At 44.9% G+C, this 26730-nt stretch overlaps 1 protein-coding gene across 1 annotated transcript in view; it reads right to left on the bottom strand.

Moving 5' to 3' along the window:
* The window catches only part of LOC144769773 (DBH-like monooxygenase protein 2), a 248912-nt gene that overhangs the window by 119412 nt on the left and 102770 nt on the right, over positions 1–26730 (bottom strand). Inside the window, exons 4-5 of the mRNA XM_078653958.1 lie at positions 18853–18936; positions 16390–16554 (exon numbers count right to left, since the gene is read on the bottom strand). Coding sequence (XP_078510084.1) covers positions 16390–16554; positions 18853–18936 — 249 coding nt within the window. The remainder of the gene's footprint in view (positions 1–16389; positions 16555–18852; positions 18937–26730) is intronic.

The raw sequence follows: 26730 nt of genomic DNA, 5'->3' as shown, positions 1-26730 counted from the left end.
GTGCAGGAAGAATAATGACATGCAGAAAGAACAAACAGAGGAGCAGAAAGAGGCCTTGTTGCAAAATCATCCTGTGACCACAACTTTTTCAGATGGGTACTGGTGGTAACAGACTCTGACTAACCAGGCCTAGAGCCAGTGCATGCTAAAAGACACTTAGAATACAGTGAAAACACCTACATACAGTAGGGAACACTATGCATTGGAGTACCCCTGTGATTAGCATGACCTCCTCTGTAAGGCCCTAGTACATAATAGGGCAGGGGGATTAAAACTACCTCTAAGTCAGAGGTGCTGAAATATGGTACTTAAACTAGTAGTCACGTTTGCAGAGTGGTGGTGAAAGGGTGCTGGGCGTCCAACCAACGCTCAGGATTTCCCCTGCGTAGGACTTACAAGCGGTACCAGGACGGATTCTTAGCCCAAAAACTCCCTCAGGACTAAATTGGACTTCATCTCCCATCCCGTAATCTACCACGAGGCATGTTTGCAGAGTGATAGAGAAAAGGGGCTATGGCCTCCGAAGACGTCTTAGCAATCCCACTGTGTGGGACTTACTGGAAGTAACAAGAGGGTAGTTGGCCCCTGAGGACATCTTTGGGGGCCAACTTCCTAAACTATTACCCCCAGTCAGTCCCACACAGCAGCATTGGTAGGTAGTCGTACCAGGCCATGTCGACTTTGCCCACCATTTTACAAACGCACTCCCTAGGATTCTCTTGGATAGGGATTGAAGTCCCCTTCACTGCTGGGGATCCTTTAGGGGTCAACTAACCTACCTTTTACCTCCAGCAAGCTCCACGCAGTGGGATTGGTGAGAGGTAGACAAAGGCCATGCCCCCTTTCTCCACCACTCTGCAAACACGTACCCTGGCGCGTAATTTGGGACATTAAGTCCCCTTGAATCCTGAGGGTCCCTGGGGTGCAAGTAGCCCACCAGGTTCCTGCAAAAAGGGGCGTGGCCTGGACCACCTCTCTGCAATGCAGGCCTGTGGCACTTACTGGAGGTACCTGGTGGGCTAGTTGGGAATGAATTCCCCAACTTAAAATGCGCCACAGGGCGTATTTGCACACATGTCATCTAAGGTCCCGTTCCTCCCTTCACCACTGTGAAAACACGCCTTGTGGCATGTTTTAAGTTGGGGGATTAAGTCCCCTTGAATCCTGAGGGTCCCTGGGGTCCAACTAGCCCACCAGGTACCTCCAATGTAAAACACACCACAGGGCACATTTTGCAGAGTGATGCTGTGAGGGGGTGGGCCTCCGGCACGATCCCTGGGTTTTGTTTTATACGTTTTATGGGGGACCCCATCCCCCAGGACCTTACCCATATTTATTTAAAAAAATTAATAATTTGAATGGGAAGGAGGTGAGTGGGCCTCCGTCCCGTGGCGAATTCCAGCCCCGGGGACCCCATCCCTCGGGGCATGGCTGCATAAATAATTTTTATTTTTTATGGAGGGGTCTGCGTGGCCACCCTCCTGAGGCCTCTATTTGCCCCGGGCACCCCATCCACCAGGGTCGGCCTTTATTTTTTTTATTAGTGTTATTTTGGGGGGGGAGAGGAGCTGTGTGCCCCCCCTCCTGGGCCACTTCTGGCCCCGGGACCCCATCCCCTGGGGCATGGCCATTGGTTTTGAATTTATTTTTCGGAGGGGGCGTGTGGCCCCTCTCCTCAGGCCAATTATGGCCCCGGGGACCCTTCCCCATGGCTGGCCAGCCTTTTTTTTTATAGGGGAGGGGGGCTGCGTTGCCCCCTTCCCGTGCCACTTCTAGCCCCGGGGACCCCATCCCCCAGGGATGGGGAACGTGGGGGGGTCTACAATCCTCCCACGGTCCCGCTGGCGCCCCTCGTCCTGCGGGAGCCGGCATTGCTTATCCACGTGGGGAGCTGCTGACATGCAGCTCCCTTTGTGGAAAAGCAGTTATGCTTTGCTTCATTAAATCGAGAGCAGGTTTCCCTGCTCTCGCTTCAATGAAGCAAAGCAGTTTGCAATGACAGGGCGGGAGCCACACGGCTCCCGCCCTGTCATTGCAAACAGCATTGTCCCGGGCTCCAGCAGCCGGCCCTGGCAGCCCCCAGGGCCATCACAGACTTCAGGAGGGGACTGCACGCTCCCCCCAAAAATTGGCAAAGCCCCGGGGAGGTGGTGGTCCCTGGGGAGTGTGGGGGGGGGGGCTCAAGCCCCCCCTCACAGGTGTATGCATTTTTTTTTAAAAAGCCCCTGGGGCTGGTGGTCCCAGGGGCAGCGCGAGGGGCTGTGTGCCCCTGCAAAATAATTAATAAAAGCCCCAGGGTGGCAGTTCCCGGGGCTTGTAGGCCCCCCCCACATATAAAAAAACAAAGGCCCGTGGGGTGGTGCTCCCCAGGGCTGAGAGGGGCCGTGAGCCCCCCACAAATATTACTGAAAGCCCCAGGGGGTGGTGGTCCCCGGGGCTGCTGGGGCCTGCCTGGGCCCCCGCAATTTAAATTTTACATTATTATTATTATTATTTGCGGGTTTGTAGAGCGCTAGAATAAACTCCCAAGGGAGTATCTCCGCGCTATCTGACTGCTGAACCTGCAGGAGATCGAATTCCCTGGCTCCAAACTAGTTCTTAGACTGTGTGGTTAGCCCTAAAACAAGAACGTGTTCAGCTTTTTCCTGAAGGCCAGATGGTTTTCAAGCTGCCTAAGCTGGAGAGGGAGACCATTCCATATCCTCGGTCCCCTCACAGACAGAGCCTTACCCCCTTGCCTTGCCCGCTTGATCCTAGGAATCTTGAGAAGCATTTGGTCACTGGACCGTAGAGCACGAGAAGGAACATACGGCACAAACTTGTCTGCCAGATAGGAGGGACCCAAACCATGAAGTCCTTTGTGGACCGTACAACAGATCTTAAAAACAACTCTCTGACGGATGGAAAGCCAATGAAGCCTGTCAAGTAGAGGTTTTGAAGGTGTTCTCGGAGGGGCATTTAGAACCAACCTGGCTGCGGTGTTCTGCACAACCTGTAACCTATCCAGGTCCTCCTCATTAGCTGACAGCAAGAGACCATTACAATAGTCAAGACGGCTGATAACCAAGGCCTGGACCAGGGTCTTTCTGATGGTGTCTGGAAGCAATGGAAAAACTCTGCGCAGCAATCCAATGGTCCGAAAGCAAGATCCAACAATGTTGGTAACATGCTGCTTCAAGCTGAGTTCTTGTTCCAGACGTACCCCTAGGTTCTTGACTATTTGCTTAGGCTCGGGGACTGGGCCTAGATCTAAAGGCCACCAGTCAGGAGCCCAGCTGATCTTAGCCTCACCGAAAAGCATAATCTCTGTCTTTGAAACATTGCACTGCAACATATTCAAAGACATCCACTGGGAAACTGCTCTCATCCCCTCAGAGAAAGAATGTAATACCTCTGGAGTAAGATGGTCAAAGGGAAAGAGCAGCTGGGTATCGTCAGCATATGACACTGGGCAAAAACCAAAGGCTCTCAGGATATTAGCCAGGGGGGCCACATAGATGTTGAATAATGTAGGGCTCAAACAGGAGCCCTGTGGCACCCCCTTAGTAATCCTGGTCTCCTCGGATCGGAAATCGCCCATGGTGACACATTGGGTCCGATCCGAAAGAAAGCTCTTTAGCCAAGCCAATGCCATGCCACCTAGTCCACTCCCAGTCAGACGCTCGACCAAAATCTCATGTGAGATGGTATCAAAAGCTGCCGATAGATCTAGCAGCACCAGGACAGCTGATGTTCCTTTGTCCTGGAGCATGCGTAGATCATCGGTAATCGACAGCAACGCTGTTTCCGTGCTGTATTTTGGTCTAAAGCCCGACTGAGATGGATCTAGGGCACCAGTATGTTCCAGGTGATTGGACAAGTGCTTATTGACGTGCTTTTCTATGAGTTTTCCCATGAATGGTAAAAGGGAAATGGGTCTCAGATTGGTCATGTCAGCCCATGCAGTGGCGGTGTTCTTGCGAATGGGTCGCACTTGGGCTCTCTTCCACTCCAGTGGGACACAGCCTGTGTCCAAGGAGAGGTTGACCAAACTTTGTATTTCTGGTGCTAATATGCTCCTCACTGAAACCATCACTCTCGGTGGAAGCTGGTCCATAGGACTCCCACTCTTTATAGTTGTAATAAGTCCCTCCACTTCAGCCAAGGTGATGTTAGAAAAGTTCGACAGAGTGGAAGCGATTGTCTTTTTACTCGCTGGGACGACAGTGGGACGAGTAACATGTCCAATGGAAGCAATGGAGGCATGAATCTTCTCATAGATGGTTTCAATCTTGTTCGTAAAGAAACAAGAAATATCATTGCAAAGTTGTTGAGATGAAGTGTCAACACTCTCACACGCTGCCGGCTTCAAGAAGGAATTCAGTATTTGGTAAAGCATCCTCGGCGCATTTCCTACCGCCTCTAACTGTGAGGTAATATGCTGTTTACGAGCTGTTCGAATAGCTTTGTGATATGATTTTAATGCCCTCAGAAACTCCAATTTATCTGACTCCAAATGAGATCTACGCCAGGTTTTCTCTAATTTTCTTGTTCTACGCTTCATAGATCTCAGGTCCTCTGAAAACCACACCTCCTGATTTTTCGTCGGGCGGGTCTTAAAGGTTTTCATAGGAACTATGTGCTCAATGGCAATGGTTACTGCCTTTTCATATCTCTCTAGCGCCACATCATGCCCCCAGGACTTTGCCCACTTGGGTGCTACATAATAATGAAGCTCCGGAGCACGCGCTTCATTTTTTTAAATGTTTACCTGGAATTCGCGCTGGGTGCGCGAATCTCGCTGATTTAAGTAAAAACTGTTTTTGGCCCTCGGGGTCCTTGTGGGACCCCCTGAGCAGGCCCAGGGGGTCAGGGTGTTTCTACCCTGCCCCCTTTTCTTGTTTTTTGTGTTTATTTTTCTGTTTTTTTGTGCATCGGCTACCGAGGCACAAGATGGCTGCCAACATTTCCTGGTTTGGAGTGTTGACAGCCAATTAGCATAAAGTTTGTGATCGGGAGGGTGCGCGGATCCTCTGTGCCTCTAAATATCGGACCTTTTATTCTAGCTTTTCTCAGCAACTACTGAATGGATTTACACCATTTAAGAAGAAGAGTTCCTTCTGAGCCAAGGGCTACCTTTATGCCAAATTTGGTGTAATTACGTTCAGCAGTTCGAGCTGTAGCTGGGTCTAAGGTTTCCTATGGGAAATGTATTTTTCGACCTCTACTTTTTTAATTTCTCAGGAGCTACTGAACGGTTTTACACCATTTAACAAATAGAGTTCTTTCTGAAACAAGGGCTACCTTTTTGGCAAATTTGGTGTAATTCCATTCAGCAGTTCGGGCTGTAGCCGTGTCTAAAGTTTCCTATGGGAATTAACATGGAGAAAACAAGTCTTGGGACCCCCTTTTTTCTCAGCCCCGCTTGCCAAACCACCCCAAAACCTTTCAAGATAGGACCTGACCAGAGCGGGCCATAAGTTTTGAAAATTTCGCGAAGATTCGTCAACCGGTGCGGAAAAGAAAAAATGCTTTTTGAATAGCAACAAGGTCCTAACTATAACTACCTACTGGCGTATATAATGTATATATATATAAAACATACATATATATATATAAAACATACAGCCTGCTGTTTATACCCTGACATGCACATATATAGATGTTTACCTAAAGAGACATCATCATGGTAATATATATATATATATCTATATATATATAGATAGATATATATATATATATATATGGAGATACGCGGGTCTGTAGTCTGCATATTCATTCCACTGTGATCTCTATGTATGAACACATATACATAAATATATATACATCCTGCTAATTAACAATCTATTTACAAACCATAAAAAGATATGAACCAAATATATATATGGCAAAACAGCGTGATGCTCTGTTCCCACCTTTGGCTGGAGCTGTCCTGCTCGAAGAATTTTCTGTGTATATAGTACTTGCTAAAGCTTGGTATCGTATATAACTACAGCGCGGCGCCCCCATATGGGAAGGACACACACCTGAGTTTGCTACCGGCGGAAAAATGGCAGTATGACTTTCCGTCCGCTGCAATAGCCACCGCCACCATAATTTCGCAGGGGTAAATCATGATGATGGCGGAAAGATTGCCACTGCCGGCACGGTGGTGGCGATCGTTCTGCCATCGTAATGAGCCCCTTAGTTTGGGCCCTGGCCAGGAGGTGGTCCCTAGGGCAATTTTTAACATTGAAGTGGGGTCCACTACCCCCTGCTTTAATGTAAACATGCCCAGGGGAGTTGGTGGTTTCCAAAGCCTGTCAAGGCCAAAGGAGGGGAGATGCGTGACCCCCCTCTTATTACTTTTTTAAATAAATCCCAGAGAGATGGTTGTCCTTGTGGCTTAGAATGCCTTCAGGAAGGGGGGTTGCATGCACCCCCTCCCCTTTTCTATAATTCACACTTTTTCCGGGACCTAGATCACCCAGAGAAACAAATGTGGGAGACCGGCTTACATTTTTGCCACAAATTTTGAAATCCATTGTGATTCTTGCCATGCACACGTTAAAAAAAAATTTGGGGGGGCCCAGGCAGGATCCCTGGTGGACTCCAGCACCAGGCCGATGGGGGCAGAGTATTCCTACCCGCTCCTTCACTTTTTTTAACTTTTTGTTTTGGGACTGGGCTGAGTCCAAGTCCCAAGATGGCTGCTAGCACTTCCTGGTTGAAGTGTTGGCAGCCGATCAGATCTCTACACAAGATTATAACTGAGGAAGAAATACGCTGAGAAAGATGGCAAGAGGTAAAGCGGCGGGCCCAGATGGTCTCCCGATAGAGTTATACTTACTGTTAGAGGATAATATAATATCTGTGCTTAAAGAACTTTTTGAAAGCATATTGAGGAATGGGGAGGATCCCCCGGCATCATGGGCAGAGGCTACGATAGTTTTAATTTTAAAACCAAATAAGGATCCGCTTGTCGCTGAATCTTATAGGCCTATATCCCTTTTGAACACGGGTTATAAGGTGTTCACGGGGATATTGGCCACTAGGGTAGCCAAAATTATAGAAAGCATCATTCATACTGATCAGAGGGGGTTCATCCCTGGAAGACAGCACAATGAGCTAACTGGTATAATGTTGGGGATAGTGGATTTGGTAGAATGCTGTAAAAGCGTTCGACCAAGTCCACTGGCCATATTTATGGGAGTCTCTGGAAAATTTTAGATTTCCCAAGAACCTAATAAAAGCCGTCCAGGCACTCTATAGAGCACCTAAAGCTAGAGTGTTAGTTAATGGGGAATTAACTGAGTGGTTCAACATCATGCGAGGTACAAGGCATGGGTGCCTGTTGTCGCCATTGTTGTTTAATATTTATATTGAACCTCTGGCGGCATCGATTAGGCAAGAATCTACCATTTCTCCATTTAGATATAATAAATTCAAGGATAAACTAGCACTATATGCAGATGATTTGATTTTATATACACAGAATCCCGGAGTTTATATTGCTAAGCTGCTGGCTAGAGCTGAGTCCTTCGGGAATGTTTCTGGATATAGAGTGAATAGAGACAAAATGGAGGTAATGGAGTGGAATCAAACACCTGAGACCCCTGGGGCTAAATCTCAGATGCGATATCTCGGCATTCTAGTTACTCAGAAGTTATCAGGTGTTTCTATTGTTAATTGGAGAAAGATTAGCCATGAGGTGGGGAAATTATTGAATAGATAGGCAAACCTCCCTATCAACATATATGGCAGGGTCAATTTAATTAAAATGATTATCCTCCCAAAAATTACTTTTCTTTTTAATAATATACCCCATTCATTTGATAAGAATGAGGTCGCAAAGCTGCAGGGAAAGATCGGCAGCTTTGTGTGGGCATCAAAGGGTGCTCGTTTCTCATGGAAAAGGCTTAGGAGGAGGTTGGAGAAGGGGGGCTTCGGGCTGCCTGATTTATGGGTGTACGTACATGCCTTTCACTTTAAAGATTTCAGGATGTTATTAAACAAACCAGACGACTCTTGTTTATGGAGCAATGTTGAGTGAGCTAGGAGATGAGCAGGTGCAATTCCTTTTTAAATTTGGGGACCCAAAATTTATCAAAAAGGTTAGACTTAAGATCCTGTTACAGACTTTGAAAATCTGGGTTTACATCCGAAATAAAATGGGAGTTTCTTATTATTCTGACTACTCTCAGATTTGGGGTTCCCCTGGCACCCCAGAATGTTTGGATGACGTGTTTAGAATACCATTGAAGCAAGCAGGTTTTTCTTGTTGGGGAGATCTAAAAATGGGTGTAGATTTGCTATCGTGGGAATCTTTGACGTTATGTACTCAAGGAAAATTAACTCGATTCAAATACTATCAACTTTCAGCCTGGTGGGACAGACAGCATTGGGTTGAGCAGGAGGATATTACTTGGTTAATTCAGGGTATGAAGACGGGGAAAATATTAAAGAGATAACCGTGTGGTATCGAATTTTAATTGAAGCAGAGGATAATATAGATGATGATATCCTAAAGCTATGGCAAAATTTCTTAGAAAATATAAACTTGAGTGAGGTATGGTTGGCTTCTTTTTCATTACTTCGAGAGATAGTTAAACCTGCTTATTTTAAGCGTAATCATCTCTTTGCTCTTTATCGGTTCTATTGGACACCTGCCAAATTGACCACATTTTCTGGGTCTCAGTACGTATGCCCGGGGTGTCAAGATCCCCAGGCAAATTATTGTCATGTGTTTTTAAATTGCCCAGAGAACGCTAAATTTTGGATCGACATTGTTGAATTTTTGAAAGATGTTACTGGAATTCGATTAGAAATTACACCGTTACTATTACTTTTTAGTTTATGCCAAGATAATATATTGGCTTCAAACAAAAGGGTTGCTAGATTCATTTTCTATGTTATTCCGGAATGCCAACAGGTTCGCACTTTGCTTTAGGGCCAGAGGCAAGGTGTTCCAAGCATTTTCCGCCCTTCTGATGAAGCTTCTGTCCCCCCAACGTGCCTTCCTGATGCAGGCTGTCCTAATCATCCCCAAACAGGCCAACCTTAATTGTCTGCCTGGCATGTACCATTGGAAGTGCTGTTGGAGAAACACTTTTCCCAGTCCATGAAGCGCCTTGTAGACTATGCACAAAGATTTGAACATAATCTGTTTCCGTACCGGGAGCCAGTGCAGCTTTTCCAGCTCCCGGGAAACCGATGAAAACTTAGGCAGTCCGGCGATGAGATGGGCAGCCGCGTTTTGCAAGACCTATAGCTTATTAAGCAGCCCTTGTTGGGCCTCAAGGAGTATACTGTTGCAGTAATCAGGCGGGAGGGCACAAGTGCTGACACCACCGTCTTTCTGCTCCCTACCTGTAAGAAGGGGAGGATCTTCCTAATGATTTTCAAAGTCCAATGGATGGAAGAGGTGAGCGCCTTAACTTGTGGTTTAAAGGAAAGCTGGTTCTTTTGGACCCCTGCCAAATTGACCACATTTTCTGGGTCTCAGTACGTATGCCCGGGGTGTCAAGATCCCCAGGCAAATGATTGTCATGTGTTTTTAAATTGCCCAGAGAACGCTAAATTTTGGATCGACATTGTTGAATTTTTGAAAGATGTTACTGGAATTTGATTAGAAATTACACTGTTACTATTACTTTTTAGTTTATGCCAAGATAATATATTGGCTTCAAACAAAAGGGTCGCTAGATTAATTTTCTATGTTATTTTGTTGGGTAGGCGAGAAATATGTAAAGCTTGGAAATTGGCTGCCCTACCCCTTTTCTCTGAATGTAAAAACAATATCATACGAGCTAGTCAAATAGATATAGCTTGTGACTCTAGTCAGGAAGTCAGGAAAAGGTCTGGGTTTTGTTGGTTGACTGGTGTCAGAGGAACGGGGTCCGATGATTAAGTCAATGAATGGCTGTCGTTCCTGACCCCTCTCATGCGATGTGTGTGATGGGGGGGGAGTGGAAACAGCTGTTTCTTGTGTGGAAAGACTCTATGTTCATCCGGCCCTCAGATTATTTATTTATTTATTTGTATCATTTGTAAAGCGTGCTGTTACCAACCGGTGTCCTGGCGCTGAAATGGTACCTCCCTGAATTTCAAGCCTCCCGACTAGAGCGTAAAAAGCCATGTTTTCAGTTTTTTCCAGAATGCCCACAGGTTCGCACTTTGCTTTAGGGCCAGAGGCAAGGTGTTCCAAGCATTTGCCGCCCCTCTGATGAAGCTTCTGCCCCCCCAACGTGCCTTCCTGATGCAGGCTGTCCTAATCATCCCCAAACAGGCCAACCTTAATTGTCTGCCTGGCATGTACCATTGGAAGTGCTGTTGGAGAAACACCGTGCCCAGTCCATGAAGCGCCTTGTAGACTATGCACAAAGATTTGAACATAATCCGTTTCCGTACCGGGAGCCAGTGCAGCTTTTCCAGCTCCCGGGAAACCGATGAAAAGTCCGGCGATGAGACGGGCGGACGCGTTTTGCAAGACCTATAGCTTATTAAGCAGCCCTTGTTGGGCCTCAAGGAGTATACTGTTGCAGTAATCAGGCAGGAGGGCACAAGTGCTGACACCACCGTCTTTCTGCTCCCCACCGTTAAGAAGGGGAGGATCTTCCTAATGATTTTCAAAGTCCAATGGATGAAAGAGGTGAGCGCCTTAACTTGTGGTTTAAAGGAAAGCTGATCGTCAATAAGAACTCCTAGGTTCTTCACCTTCGTTGCAGGGGAAGGAGGGGACCCCATGTCTTCCGGCCACCACTTAGGGCTCCAGAGATTAGTGTTAGAGACAAATAGTAGCACCTCAGTTTTGGAGGAGTTCAGTTTTAAGCAACTTTTTGCAATCCAAGTGCTGACTGCCGTCATACAGTCCTGAAACCTAGCCGCCAAACCTAGTTCTTTCCCCGGAAGCAGCAATACAACAATCAGCGTATTGTCTGCATAAGATGTTAACTCAAACCCGTAGGATCGGACCACCGGGGCAAGAGAGGATACATAGATGTTAAATAAGGTGGGGCTTAGGGAGGATCCCTGAGGGACCCCCACTGGGAGTTCGAAAGGTCTAGACTCAAAATCTCCCATCACCACCACCTTGACCCTGTTCGTAAGGAAAGCTTTCAGGATACTCAGTGCTCTCCCCTGAATCCCGCAGTCCTCTAACCGGTCCACCAGAACACTGTGATGGACCGTATCGAAGGCCGCGGACAGGTCGAGAAGGACCAGCACCGCCTGGCCCCCTGCATCCAAAGCCTTCCTGACCTCCTCCGTAGATTTAATCAGGGCGGTATCGGTACTGTGTCCTTCCCCGAACCTATGTTGAGCTGAATCCAGACCCTGCGAGGTACGCAGAAATGCACAGAGCTGGAAATTCATGGCCTTCTCAATAGGTTTGGCTGGAAGCGGCAGTCTAGCAATGGGCCTGAAACTATTGGGATCAGCGATATCCAATGAGGGCTTCTTAAGCAGTGGAACAATAGAGGCCCGTTTCCAACATGTGTGAAATTGAGTATCGTCTACAAGTTAATTGGCTAGATGAGGACCTAAAAAAAAAAAAAAAAAAAAAAAGATATCTACACAAGATCGGGAGGATTAGTGGAGGGTTTGTGCCTCTAAATATACACATTTGGTTTGACTTAATTATCTCAAAAACTACTGAACGGATTTGCACCAAATAACAAACAGATATGTTCTGGACGTGGAGCTAGTTGTCTGCCAAATATGGTGTAAATCAGGCCTAAATTTTCTAAAGGCAAATGCATTTATTGATTCCCCCCTTGTTCTAAGCCCCCACTTGACTGGTTACCCTGAAATTTTCCATGGCTATTAGCATTGGGAGGTCACTTTTTCTGCAAAATTTCATGAAGATTAGTCAAACGAGGTTCCAAACGTGTGATAAACAGTGAAGAGAAAGAGAGGACTTGCGGGTTAAACGTGCACAGCATTTTTCATGGTGGTCCTTTTGGTAAGAATGAAACTTTTGCAGTGTTTGGTCAAGATGGTACAAAGAAAAATGGGGGTTCCCAAAACGGTGTTCAAATCCAATGCATTTGCCATAGACTTTTGTAATTCACATCAGCTCGATTTTTATGAAATTTGGCAGTATTACATATTAGGAGAAAAAGATCATTCTGTGGAGCAAGTAGAATACGTATTTTTAAAATTGTAAGGTTTTCGACTTATTGATATCTTGTAGCACAATGCTACTAACAGTAGCAAGGAAGTGCAAACAATAAACTACATCCTCGCCGGCAAAGCTTGCTAACACTGCTTGTCTGCGGATGTATGTCACTACAACGCGGGCTATTACCACGCGTGCCATTACAACGCTGTATTTACAACGCAAGTCGTTACAACAACTTGCGCTGTAAAGGCTGGATAGTGGAATAGTTTAATTTTCTATTCCAACTCCAGCTAGTAGGGAAGGTGTTGGAATTGAAAATTAAACTATTTCTTTGCCGACAGCGCCCTCCAGCGCAAGTCGTTGAAACGACTTGCGTTGTAAAAGCAGCATAGTAATGGCAGCGCGTGGTAATGCCCACGTTGTAAAGGCTGTTCCCCCTTGTCTGCAAGACAGGGTGTGTTTCTTATTAAAGAGTTTTTCTAAGGAGGGTCCAACGCTCCTGTGTATGGGTAGCAGGTGCACTATGTCCTCCTCTCCCTCCCCGCATAGTGAGCAGATTGCTGGCTTTGGAGGGTGTAGCCACGGCGGCATATTATATGCAGATTGTAATATGCCTAGGTACAGTTCCAAGAACTTATCCTTGATGGTTCTAGAGAATCTAGTGTGGAGATAGGCTTGGGGTGACGCCTTGCTGTAGGACTGTATGGTGAACCAGCCATGAGTGCACACTATCATTGCAGCTTTGTCCTGTATGAGTGACTCCACACCACTGTAGTCCACAACATGCCACTCCACTCTATGACACTTTACTCCATTCTGCACTACTCCACTCCAGTGTAACTCCACTCTAGTATAGACCATTTCACTACATTTTATCCCACTCTACGTCACTGTGCCATATTCAGCTCTATGCTGCTCTACTCTACTCCATTGTATGCAATTCCACTCTACAACACTGTACTACACTCTATGATACTCTACTCGCCTCCATGCCTATCCATTTTGTTCCACTGTACTACACTATATGACACGATGCCACAACACTCAAATTCTCACCACGATACACCACTCCACTAAATGACATGGCATGGCACTCCACTCTACGACACCCTCCCCCACTGTGCTCTATAACACTCTACTTGATGATACTCTACTTTATGATGTACTACTTCACCCTATTCCACTCTAAAACCCTCTACTCCACTCTATGACAGTCTAAAGCACCCTACTCCACTTTTTGACATGCCATTCCACTGTACAACTTGATGCTCCAGTCTACAATACTTGACTCCACTATATGAGACACAATGCCACTACACTATAGAAGACTTTACTACACTGTATGACACGCTAATACACTGTACACTACTCCACTCAATTCCAATCTACAATACTCCAGTCTATGACAATAGACTTTACAACACTCTCTTCCACTGTGTTGAATGTCACTCCACATAACAACTCTCCACTTGCAATGCTGGACTCTGCGATTTGCAACACATTTTTAATAAATTTGCTTAAAAATCCAGTGAAAACACCAAAGGTGAAAGCTTTGTTATAGCTCTGAAAACATATTTTCCCTATACAGAGGGACCTCAGGTATTGTGGTCAATTGGGACTAATCAATAATGATCCCGGTGCAGAGTGGACCCCAGGCAATGGTATGGCAGTCCCAGCAGCGAGTCAAACTTGACAATCTTGAACACCTGGATGTGCAATTCTTGCTGAGCTCGCAGTTCTGCTGGGACATCAATATACTCACCATGCCCCATACACTGCGCAACAACTTTTGTAACTCACACACCCTCCCTCTCCCTATGTAAAGCTATGGTATTTAAAATGATTGCTCTACCACGGATCCTTTATGCACTCCAGAACTATACAATATGCCAGCCAGCTTCTTTAACATGGTATTTCAACTTGTAAGAAATTTCCTGTGTGTAGGCAAACAATCAAGGGTAGCCTTTGCTATGAGCTTGCAAGCGGTCTACAAGAGTGGAGAAGATAAATCCACCATGCAGCTTTATTATTGGACAGCCCAGCCTGTCTCAAATAACAACTGTCATTTTGGTACGACCAATGGACCAGCACACAGGTAGGAACTGGGTCTGTTTGTATGGCTGTTGCACATTACATAATCAGAGCTGGAGTTCTAAACTCGCTACCTTCGGTCATGAAGGCCAACCTGCAAGAACGGCATATGGATCTCAGGTGGATATGCTGAGGAGGCTGGTTGACACGGGAAACCCTTCTTTGGCAGGGCTCTAGTTTTCACAATTGGAGCCCCTGGATGGATTTAAAGACTGGGACTGTATTGGGATCTCAGAATTGGGTGAGGTCTGGGATAGGAACCATAGAAAATCTGAAGGTCCCGGCGAGATCGTATTTACAAAATCACTTCCTAGACACTCGCTCCCCCTCTCCACCCATTATTACATACAACAGGAATGATGTCGCCTTGGAGGCTTTTGGCTATAGTGGAATGGGCATCGCCCCCGTCAACACCGAATGTTTATCCCTACACTCTGGTACAGATCTGCTGGGTCTTGTTTGGAATCTCCAAAACATTTCCTGTGAGTGGACATGAGAATACAATGCTGATCTTTCAAGACCTTGAAAGATGTAAAACTGTTACTCATCTTACTGTGTTCCTATTATCAGATGTATGTCCTGTATACACTATATCCTGCAAATGGGCAAATTGAGTTGGTCACAGTGTGGGTCACATATATTTACTGAAACACTGAGAGGCAACCTGATACCAATGTGTAGGCCAGGAAGGCCTCTAGCATTCCAAGAAAAGTGGTGCACCACCTATCGAATTCTGGTGATGAAGGGAACCCACATTGAGGGATGAGGCTGTGCCTCCTACGTAAGTAAATACTGCCTGGGGGAGTTATCTCTATGAGTTATGCCCTTACTTGCCTTGCTTTATGGTTGCGATGCAATGTGTAATTTTAGCTGATGAATATTTGAACAGGAGGGAAAGTGAATAGTGAGCAGCGTGAGCATTGATGGTTGAGGAAATCAGGTACAAGCAAGGGCTATGTATCCCAACAGAACCTGGATCAGTGTAATGGTAAGGAATACCAGGTTCTTCTCTTGATAATCATTGCCAACTCAAGCCAATCTTGTAGCTGTGATCTCAGTGACATCCCAAGACTCACTAGTCACACTAGTTTTCTTTGGAATAGATTCCTAACCTAACACTTGTGTACCAATTGAATCCGTATCTGTTGCTCTGCACTCAAGGTTAAGCTTTTGTTTTATTCAGGTTAGAAGTAAAAGATTAAATGTTTGAGTTATTCCCTATTCTTTGATTATGTTATTCTCATTTTTAGAAAAGTCTCAACTGCAAATATATATGTGGCCCATCTTGCTCTACTTACAGTTGTCTGTTTTGTAAACATTGTTGATAATCTTCTTTCCTATATTCCCCATTTGCTGTCTTTCTACTTTAATTTCTCCACTTCATGAACCTACCTTCCTTCTCCTATTCATGTTTTTTTACATTTCCCTCTTTTTACCTTCTATCTTTTCGTCCCTTTCTTTATGACTTGTTTATTTAGTGATATTATTTTGTTTTTTTGCACAGGTGTTTTCAACATTAATGTACGTAAGTCATCATTTTGAGCTACAGTTGTCCTGGTAAAAGGGGAATTCACATTCACATTGGCTTAAAGAACACCTGAAAGAGAATACTGAGTCATTTCTGCTAGTGTATAGCTTCCCTCCTGATACATAGTTCATATGGTGTAGTTTGTGTGAACGTTTAATATCAGTCATTGCATTTTTAAGGTTTCCTTTTGTCTTTTCAAACTGTGACACAGATCTATCATTTGCACTTGGCTTGTCCTCTCCTTTATTTTCCTTTTCCTGTGTACCTCTTTTACTCTTCTGCACCCGTAGTTTGACCCCTTTGAATCAGTTCTGTGTCTGATTAATCCTGTAAAATAGCCTTTGGGGGGGGGGGGGGGTTATGTTGCTTAGTGGGTGGAACAAAACAGGAGGTGAGAGGTGAGAAAGGGGGCATGTTACAGTTGCCAACAGAGGCTACAAGACAGGAGGTGAACTTTGAGTTACAAGAGAAATTATTCTGATGCAAAAAATAAAAGATGTTTCATCAAAATGGAAGTGATCGTTGAGTAAAATGGAAAGCTACCCTGTAGCACCAACAATGCATAGAGACTCTGAGTTATAAATGCCATACAATTGCCCGCCTCCATGATAGAATACCTCCAGTACTCAATGGTGCGTGTAACTGTGACCACAAACTCTGGACAAGCCCAGTTTTCCATTCATTGACTTACCTTGCCACCAACAGCCCATGCAGCAATCACCTCCGAACAAGCATAAAAGTCTGGATTGGACATACAAATACCAGGTGCAATGTTGACGTTGGTGGAGTTTGGACAGCCGTAGGCCAGGATGTGATGAACCAGATTTTTGTTGCTGTCTTGTATGATTGAATCAAACTGTGAGGGGATCACAGAACAGAAAACGAGTTATAGAAAGTACATTTTGTTTCCTATGCTAAAATAGGAGGGAAATGTTGCAGGAGCAGAAATATTGCACTCAATAAAATGAAAAGCAGAGCAAAGATTCAGGTTAAATGTCTATTATTTAACATGGGAATACATTTAATTTCAACCCCTCTGTTTTTAAATTCTCTTGAATTTAACCCAGGGAGACTGTTATCCAATCTGCTTACATCTAGACTCATTTCCGCCCCTTTAAAATAAGAGTCTAGATATTTGCACATTAGGAGGTATCCTATTTTTCACAGTGAATGCCAGAGGGAAAAGTGGACTAGTGCAAGAAGGCATATTTCCAAAAATGTGTACAAATCAACACATTTGACTCAAGTGTACATGTTTGAGAGGTAAAAATGCACAATGACAAGTGAGGCTGATTTGCATATGGCCATATCTGAACTGGGGTGGTGTGGAGTGCAAAAAAACGATGGATTTAGGCCCAGAAATCTGTATTGGGGTGAATGTGTGACATTGTTCTGAATTCTGTCCATCAGTTGTTGTTTTTGCATTTGTCACCCCGAGAGGGATGGGTATGCTCAGACGTGAGTCCCATGCTCTCCACACCACTGGAGTCAAGCTATCCTGGCTGAAGACGACTGATAGCCAGAAACAGGTCCTAGGATGCTTGATTCCGGTCCAGGAAAGACATGGCTTGGCAGTTCGGGCTGGACTGTTCCCATGAGGCACAGGGTCAAGGCTGATTTGCATATGGTCATGTCTGAACTGGGGTGGTGTGGAGTGCAAAAAAACGGATTTAGGCCCAGATCTCTGTACTGGGGTGAATGTATGACATTGTTCTGCATTCTGTCCATCACCTGTTGTTTTTGCAATGACAACACATAATGTGAGTAAAAAATGTGTATGTAAACTTTGTCAGTGAGGGGATAAGCAATTTGGGATGTATTTAGATCTATCAGGTAATAACATTCAAGATACAACATATTTGAATATACATAAAAAATACATTAAGTTATACTTGCGATTTATCAGATTTTAACTAAGACTTAATTTAGAAGGGGTCCACAACCGCAGCAACCTTGTCAGTATTTCAAGATATTCACATGGGATAAATTCACATACATTTAACCTAAATGACAATCATCTACATAATCTCTGGTTGCCCTTTAAATCGAATCGGTATGGTCGGACATTCACAAATTAGTATGCACCTGTGTTGCTTTGGTCATTAACCCTAGTGTGGTTCCGCCTTCTTCTTAACCTACTTTCACTGAGTACTTCAAACCTGAGCCAGGGATAATTTCTTCCTTGCTCAATGGACCACCATGACTTCTGTTTGAGGCAAATCTATTAGTGAGATGATTTCTGGCTGAACAAAGCTTGGCCTGGTAGTTATCAGGAATTGAGCATACACACAATTATTGTTGACAGTTTGTCTACTGTTTACCTGGTTTCACCTTCCTGTTATTTGCACTTGTGTTATTGTAATAGTTTCCACTGCAGACATTCTAGTTCCCTGTTAACTACCTGTTTGCTCCCAGATACTGTCTTGTTTATATTTAACCGCTTCTCTGGAAAACCTTTGTCCCTGCACAGAACCACCACCTCCCTGTCTCATTACCTTGTTCTGAACTCTGCTAGTCTCCCTGCTAGATGGTCCTGAACTTCACTAAAGGCCACAAGTGTGTAGCTTTTTCTTGATCACAAAGGGCCTGATTTGCAGAATTGGGTCATGTGCGACCAATATAAAGCCTTTTTCTATCTACAAAGGCCGAATTTCCATTTCGGCAACCTTTTACCGAATCACAAAATGGGTTACTGTGTCGCTATTAGGAAGGGGAGTGTTAAGGGTGTCCTTTCCTAATGCCGAATCACAGTGCTATATAAAAATGTTTTGGGACCCAAATGTGGTCACAAAACATGTAAATTTTACCGCCTACTTCAAGTAGGTGGTAATCCAGTTGCAAATGGGAAGGGATCCCCATGGGACCCCTTGCCCTCTGTAAAGGGTTGAGGAAAAGTTTTTTAAGAGCAGGCAGTGATGCCACGGACCACTGCCTACTCTTCAACAATGAAACTGAAAGGATGTATTTTTGTTTTTAAAATCCATCCTGCTTTCCTTTAAGGAAATGGGCTGCATATTTTTTTAATTTGCTTTATCTAAAAGCAAACACAGACATGGTGGTCTGCAGTCGCCAGCACAACTCCATCCTGCATTTTTAGTGATTCCCGATGGGTCTCATAGACAATGCACTATATTGAGGAAGTAGAAACATTTACCTTATAGATATGATTTTTCGCAGCTAGTTGTGGCAGTGGAATGTATGCACAGCCGTAGGTAGTTGCATCAGATGGTATAGAAAACTAAAAAGTGGATAGAAAAAAGAAGGATGTTAAATTTTCACCAACCCTGGCTGGCCGTAATGAAGCTCATTCAAAGTGACTGTTATTAAAGAGCCAGGAGGAAATAGTGTCAAGACAGAAATCCTAAATGACTTAGAATTGACTATCCATAGGAGAGAATTACATAGTGCAACCTTGTTTGGAAAAATGATTGAAAAATCTTGTCTTCCACCATTGCTGATGTAACCTTAAAACACCAGTCTAAGAATCTTCCATCTTAGTTAAGTTAAAGTCCCAAATCAAATACAATGAAGTGCCAAGGGTCCAATGTACTAAAGGTAAAGTCTTAAAGCAGGCAATGTACATCTATTGCTTTGCCACCCAACCTAAAGTTTGTGCGGCACCACATGCTGAAACACATTTACAGATCTATCATTGCACAATATGACCATTCAAAATGATTTGATGAATCTACCTTAGGAATTGAGGCTGGCTTCCATTTGAAAATCCAAGCGAAAGCATGTGAGTACAGAGATGGAGCCCCACAAGGGACAGCAGACCTTCAACCCTGCATTCATAATCTAAAATTGCTATTTATTTGAGGAACAGGTTCGGCATTCAGAATAAAATGAGCATGCTGTAATTGGACATCATAGGGACCCCTTTCTCCCTGTCATCACTCTCATTTGCCCGCAGCTGGTATTCACATAGTGGAAGTTGACTGCCTTGGGCAGCTTTCACTTTGTGAATGTCTGTGAGGATTGAGGTGTTTTACATGGTGTGGTTGTGCGACCTCACCATATAGTACACTAGCCTACCCATCTTGATTCCAGGCAAGCTCATTTGAGAAAACCGTAGCTCAATCCTGGGAAGCTGTGGCTTCGAGCAGTCAGGTCTTGTCAAAAGTAAAGGTGCAAAACATTTAGTAGTACCAACACAGTGGAACAAGAAAGAAACACAATAAGAAACTTCAACACTAATTCACAAAAATGGCTCACATAGCTACAAAATCCACTGGAGGGATCCGGTAATATAAATATTCAAGCAATTCGTAAATCACAGCTTTTGACTTAAAACTAGGCAAGAAGTGGCCACTGTCACGGGTAGCTGTACATTTAAAACCTTGTGGAAACCTTTAAATAAGTTGTGTTTCGGTACACTGGCTTACTTTAGATGACCATCTTTGGCAGTTAGCAAGTCAAGGGTAGCAGGATGGCTTATGCGGACAGTTACCTCAAGGGCCAAGTAATCTCCAGTTCAGCACCAGTCCTTAATCAACAACCACCAGAGACTTCAAAGGAGCGGTCCTGATACATGGGACAGGATGCTGAAAATGTTAAAGAATACAGAAGATGCTGTGCTGATGAAGGGGGTTGTCCTGGGGCTAATCCTCTGTCTGCAGTCACGGAGGGGTGACTTTGTCCACATGTGTCGAGGTTCCTCAAATTTGGGGTGAAGTCCAGTCAAAACTAGTTGCCACTTGTCTACTGGTGTCTGGCCACATTGCAACCAGTGGTTCCCTTTGAATGAGGCTAATGTATTTCTTGGGTGACCAAAACTGCACCCCAACAACTCTCCCTGGTCCAGCAGAATCCAGGGCAATTTTGAGTGTCAGACTACGGGGGTCATTAGGATGGGGGGGCGGACTTTGCCCGGCCACCATCCATGTGGTAAATGGGACCGCCCACCATAAGGGTGGGGGTCCCATGGGGGTATTAGGATGTGCCTGCCACAGTGGTGGGCACATCCTGTATTTTTAGTATAGTGGCGGGCGGTGCTCTGTACACCGCCCGCCACAATACTAAAAATGCTTTACAGCATTTACATAAACAAAGCGGCAGGCATCGCGCAGTGCCTGCCGCTTTGTTTATGTAAATGTGAGGGGGTACCACAAGTACCCCCCGTGTGCATGTCCCCACTCAGCTTCATTCTGGGGGCCGGCAGGGGGCCCCCAGAGTGAACACCGCCTACCTTTCCGTGGCGGCATCGCCGCCGCGGAAAAGCATGTCACACAGCTGATGTTAATATGGCTGGCGGTGTCTAATAGACACCGCCACCATATTAATCATTTACCGCCCGGGCCGCAAGGCGACCGGGGTGGAAAACAGGCGGGCGGTGTTTTCTCCCGCTGCGGTCCCCCCCGCCATTGTAATATGGCAGGGGGGAATTCAGGGAAGGATGTCTCGCGGATTGCCTCCGCCAGGCTGGCGGTGGCCACCGCCAGCCTGGCGGAGGCAATCCGCCAGACATCCTAATGAACCCCTTGGTCTCCCAGAGTAATACTTTATAGGTTAGGCCTATCTAGTAAGGGGACCTTTCACCTAAATTTGTCCTACCTTTTCTATATAACGGGCTGGGCACTGATCTTTTGTCTAGATATGAGATGAACAAATGTTGTGTGGTTTTCTCTGAAAACTTCCCTAATTTGTTATGCATGAGGATTACTTCCCACTCTTTACCCCTATAAACTCCACAACCCGCACTTAAAATTAATTACACAATTTCCATAATTAACTTCTAATCAATTGATTATTATAAATTAACAACTGATTAATAATTAATTAAACATAAAATACTTCCTACCCTTTACCCCTATTAACCCCACAACCTGCACCTAAAATTAATTACACAATCATCATATGAATAATTAATTACAAATACATTGCTTCCCATAATTGACACTGTAAAATCTCAAATAAATAATTATTAATAAATAAAAAATAATCATTAATTTATTATAATTAAATTACTTCCCACCCTATTCCCCTATAAACCCACAACCTGCTACCGAACTAACAAATGCAGAATTAAATTAAAATACAATTGATACCTACTAAAAACACATATATTAAAAAACATAAACAATACTTATACAAAAACATATATCACATACATTTGAAACATACACTAAAATACATAACACTAATTAACAAATCAATATTTTAAACAAATTTGGGGCCGATTACGGTGGCGGAAGGTCTGCCACCACCAGCCGTGTGGTGGTGATCCCTCCGCCATCGAACGACGATTGATCGCACACCAGATTAGGAAGGTGGGCGGATCCAAACCTCGACCGTGGTGTTACCACTGCATGCATGGCAGGCGGTCCAGATCCCCACTATGATGGCGGGCGGACTTTAGTCCGTCCGCCATCATCTCCACCCCCTAAATGTTTGCAAATGAAATTAATGACTTCAATATTTTTTAAAACAATTTCTCTTACCTTAGTCAATATTCTTGACCACGATATTCTTGCTGTCTATATTTCTGTGTCACAATATTTCCAACTCAATATTTGTGTAAATTGACATTTCCAACTCAATATTCTGTCTGAATACACTCTCCAGCACCACGCGAGAGGTGCTAGTTATCCCCCTGCTTAAACCGGGTAAATCACCTTTAGACTGCGTGGCCTACAGGCCCTTATCTATACTTAATTTGGATTTTAAATTATTGAGTAAGCTCCTAGCAACAAGACTCCTCCTATTTATGACTACTCTGTTCCACTCAGACCAGGCAGGATTTATCCCCGGCAGAAATACGGACTTCAACATCAGACGATTATTATTCATAATGGAGACGAGCGGCCGAAGAGGAGAGGGGGGCGGTCTTCGCCATTTATGTAGAGAAGGCCTTGAATGGGGGGTCTCATACAGAGTTTTAGAGCGAATGCGCATGGGACTGGGATTCCTATGGTGGGGACAGTTACAATACACAGAGGCCCTGGCAAGGGTGCGCACAGGGTGTACAATTTCATAACAGTACTGAGTGGAGAGAGGTACGCGTCAGGGATGCCTCCTCTCCCTCTTGCTGTTTGCTTTGGCCATGAAGCCTCTGGCATGCCTTGCTTGATCAGGCAGTAGATGCTGAGACCTGCAGATAGGGGGACATGCTAATCACATCGCACTATTTGCGGATGGCCTACTCTTGTTTTTGAACGATCTAGGAGGGGAACTGCAAGGGGCCCAGGAAAACCTTATAATATATCTGGGTGTCAAAATCTACCACTCCCATTTGGATCGCCTAGAGGGGAACATAGGAGGGATTGTGTGATCCAGAAAGGACAGTAAGACCTTTTGGGGGACACTCTCACTATCAGTTGCTGGTAAGGTGGCACTTATAAAGATGGTAGCCCTTCCGAGGTTATTGTACTTTTTTAACACATTACCCGTATTGGGTACCAAGAGCATGGTTCACTGAATTGGATTCATACATGGCATCGTTCATCTGGGAGCAGTGTCATTGGGGGGTGGCTTTGGCTACACTGAAAGAACCAACGGAAGAGAGTGTACTTGCAGTCCCTGATTTTGGATCGTACTACCCAGCAGGGCAACTGCAATAGTTTAGGCAGTGGATATCGGGAAGGCGGACACAAGGTAGAGAAATGGGGCCCTTCATCCCCAAGAAAGATTTGCTCTTACGGACCCTACTAAGGGTCGGGAGAGCGCCAAAGGAGTATACAAAAGCAAGAAATATGACGCTGCTGGGGAAGATGCATCCAGAAGACACACACCTGAGTGCCCTACTTGCAAGACCTCCCAATGACGATGCTAAAAGCACTGCTACACGGTGGCCAATGGAGGGGCTGGGAAGACTGGGTCCTGGCAGGATCCCCTAAATTGGGAGACCTGTATGGAGAGGGGAAACTCCTGCTGTTTGAAGCATTGTAGACAGACTAGGGCATCCCCCCAGGCCAGTGCCTGCTCTAAACAGCCATAACTACAGCTAATTAGGAGACAATGGGGATGGGTCCTGTGAAACGGATGTATGACGTTACAACGCCTACCTTTACAACGCCTACCTTTACATCGTAAGTTTTACAAGGCATACCATTACAACGCATAATGCTTTTGGGCGCTGGATAGTGAATAGTTTTATTTACTATTCCAACTCCAGTCCCCGTGGATAGTAGGGAAGGTTATTGGATAGTAAATTAACCTATTCCCTATCCTAGAGCGTCCCCCAGAGCAATGCATTGTAATAGTTTGCGTTGTAAAAGTTGCGTTGTAATGGTAGTTCGTTGTAAAAGTTTCGTTGTAAAGGTTGTATACCATGTGAAACCTAAACACTATTCCATGAGTAGCTATATAGTAACAGGGGGGCAGAATCAAGGCGGTCACATGCCTGTAAAGGGTGATCGGCAAGGACTATGTCCAACCCCTGACAGTACCGAGGGGCCTATGGGAAAACAGCTTGGGCATTCCTATGGAAAATAAGGACTTGGAAAATACACTGGGCAAAATCCCTAAGATTTCGAGGAATGCCTGATTCAAGCTGATTAACTTTCATGTTCTTCAACTGGCATGCCTAACCCCAGAACGCATTAAAAGATAATTTGACAGGGAGGCCGTGGGATGTCCATGATGTGGAGAAATCTGGGTAGATATGCTGCACATGTTCTCGAGCTGCCCTACCCTATACCCCATACCCATACTGGCAGGAGGTCATGGCTGAAGTGGCAAAAATAACGGAGCAAGTGGTTCCTTGTGCACTGGTGCACTGTCTCCTTACCGTAGTCCCTCAATCATCTAAACCGAGGGTCACCAATAGATTTCAGGACCTTGCTTTCATATTGGCCAAACGAGAAATCACAAGATGCTAGAAGGCACCTAGGGGGCCCGAATAACTGGTTGGAAAACTTAACTGGAAACCTTGGCTTGCTGCAAGAGTAGGGTATTACTCAGCTGGCAGAGCTGAAAGCCCTGATATTGGCAATGCAAAATACGATTGGGAATTCCCCACACTCATAGTGTGGGATTTGTTTTATGGTGTCCAGTCATACGATCTCTATCTTCACTATTCTGGTCAAAATGGCTTCAGAGATTCTAAAGTTTGCACAATCAAACACAAGTTACTCTGGGAACAGTTGGCGAAGCTGAAAGAAGGCTTGCCATAGGATTATGTAATTCACACATTGAATCATCAGCGTGTTGGCATTCACGTTGAAGGGAATTCTTCGGCTGATGAAACCACCAAGGTGACAGTGCTTACTGTCGCCATTTCTACAATCACTAATTCCAGCACAAGGATAGAAGGGGCAATCATGATAGCTGTCAAAGCTATGCATTACAGCTCTGCCTTGCCAAAAGGTTTTCCACTTAAGTACTCCTACAAGTTAGATGCACAAAACATCCCATATGCTCAAATTCCAGGACTGGGGGTTAGAGTGATATCAAACATGGATAGCAGATTAGGTTTAATTATGGCTGCGCACAAAGGTCTGGGCTCTGCACACGCAGGGCTCACTACAACAATTTCATTATTGAAGCAGCGTTATTGGTGGCCAGGTCTTAATAGACAGACCAAGAATTTTGATCTCAAGTGCGACATCTGTCAGCAGATGAAGGGTTCCACCGTAGCACGCCCACCTCAAACACCACTACTAATATCTGACAGAACTCTTGCATGTGTCTATTTGGACCACTGCAGCCCCTTACAATCTGACGGGGCTTACAAATACATCTTGGTGATAGTGAATTCATGCTCTATATGCCTGTGGGTTTGGCCTCAGCGCTCGGCTGACACTCCAACTGTTATAAAGGATTTGCGAGTCTTCATGAGAACATATGGAATTGGCACATTATATTCCTAGCATGGTCCCGTGTTTAGCTTTTGGGCTTACAAGGAAGCCATGGGAATTTTGAGTGTGGCCTTGCGGTACTCCTCCCCTTATCATCTCAAGGGAAATTCGATTGTGGAGAGGAAGAATAGGGATCTAAAGCAATCCTTAATGTCTTGGGAATTAGGCCTGGGTGTCAGTTGGGTCAATCGCCTACATGGGTCCAGAGGGCACTAAACCACATGCCAAGAAAATCCCTGGTAGGCCGTACCCCATACGAGGTCCAGTTTGGGATAGGAATGTGGATACCTGATGCCGATAGTGGCAGCACAGTGACGAATATAAAAACATTTGATATCAATGATCATTTGGCTGTTTTTAGGAACTCAATGAATTCCGGGCATTACAAAGCAACGCCCACTTAAAACACACCATCACTGGAGAAGGGAAAGCTGTTCCTGCAAGACTTGCTGGATGCCGGAGGTTGGGGTTCTGGTCAGAGAAAGTATTGAGGACAAGAAAGAATTTGGACCATCCTACAGGGCACCTGTACCTGTCCTGGCTGTCGAAGGAACAAGAACTAAACTTCTTCTGCCTCTTGCCGGCAGTAAACAAAAAGAGATTAGTCTCAATAGATCCGATTTAACCACACAATGTGGCTGATTCTTAACAGTAGGCCACGTGGACTCCTGGGTTGCCACCGATCTCCTCTCGCTACCATACAGGAAGCTCAGATGGAAAGACTAAATACTTTCGATAGCTCAACTCTGCGAAGTGAAGGAGTTATCAACAGTGGAATGCAGCTTGTCCCTGTTGAAATTGAATAAAATGAAATCACAAATTAAACACAGAATTCAATTTGGCTAAATACCCACATCTATATGAATATGTTTTGAAATGAGTCATCTACCATGGTGTTGCGTTTAAAGTGGTGCCACGGGGAGTGCATGCAACACGCTAAAGTAATTTGAAATACTCGCAATAATGAGTTTTGTTTTAACCGATGAAACGTTTTAGGATATATTTTATGGTGGAAGTTAACCCCTTTAGAGCTTGTAAATAAACCTCCCCAGTGCTGCGCTGTCCATTGGAACTAGTGCTGAATGGACGTCCAACGGTCGTGCGCAGCACTGGGGAGGTAGTGGCCGTGACGACCGTTGGCCGACGGCAGCAATTAAGGGGTTAAGGAGCAAAAAATGTTTTTAACTCATTAATTATGATGATGTTTTACTGTTTATTGTGTAAATTGTGATTTT

Source organism: Lissotriton helveticus, chromosome 7, assembly GCF_964261635.1.
Source record: "Lissotriton helveticus chromosome 7, aLisHel1.1, whole genome shotgun sequence".
Classification (NCBI taxonomy): Eukaryota; Metazoa; Chordata; class Amphibia; order Caudata; family Salamandridae; genus Lissotriton; species Lissotriton helveticus.
Note: the sequence above shows the minus strand (reverse complement) of the source record. Positions and strands in the feature narration are given on the sequence as shown.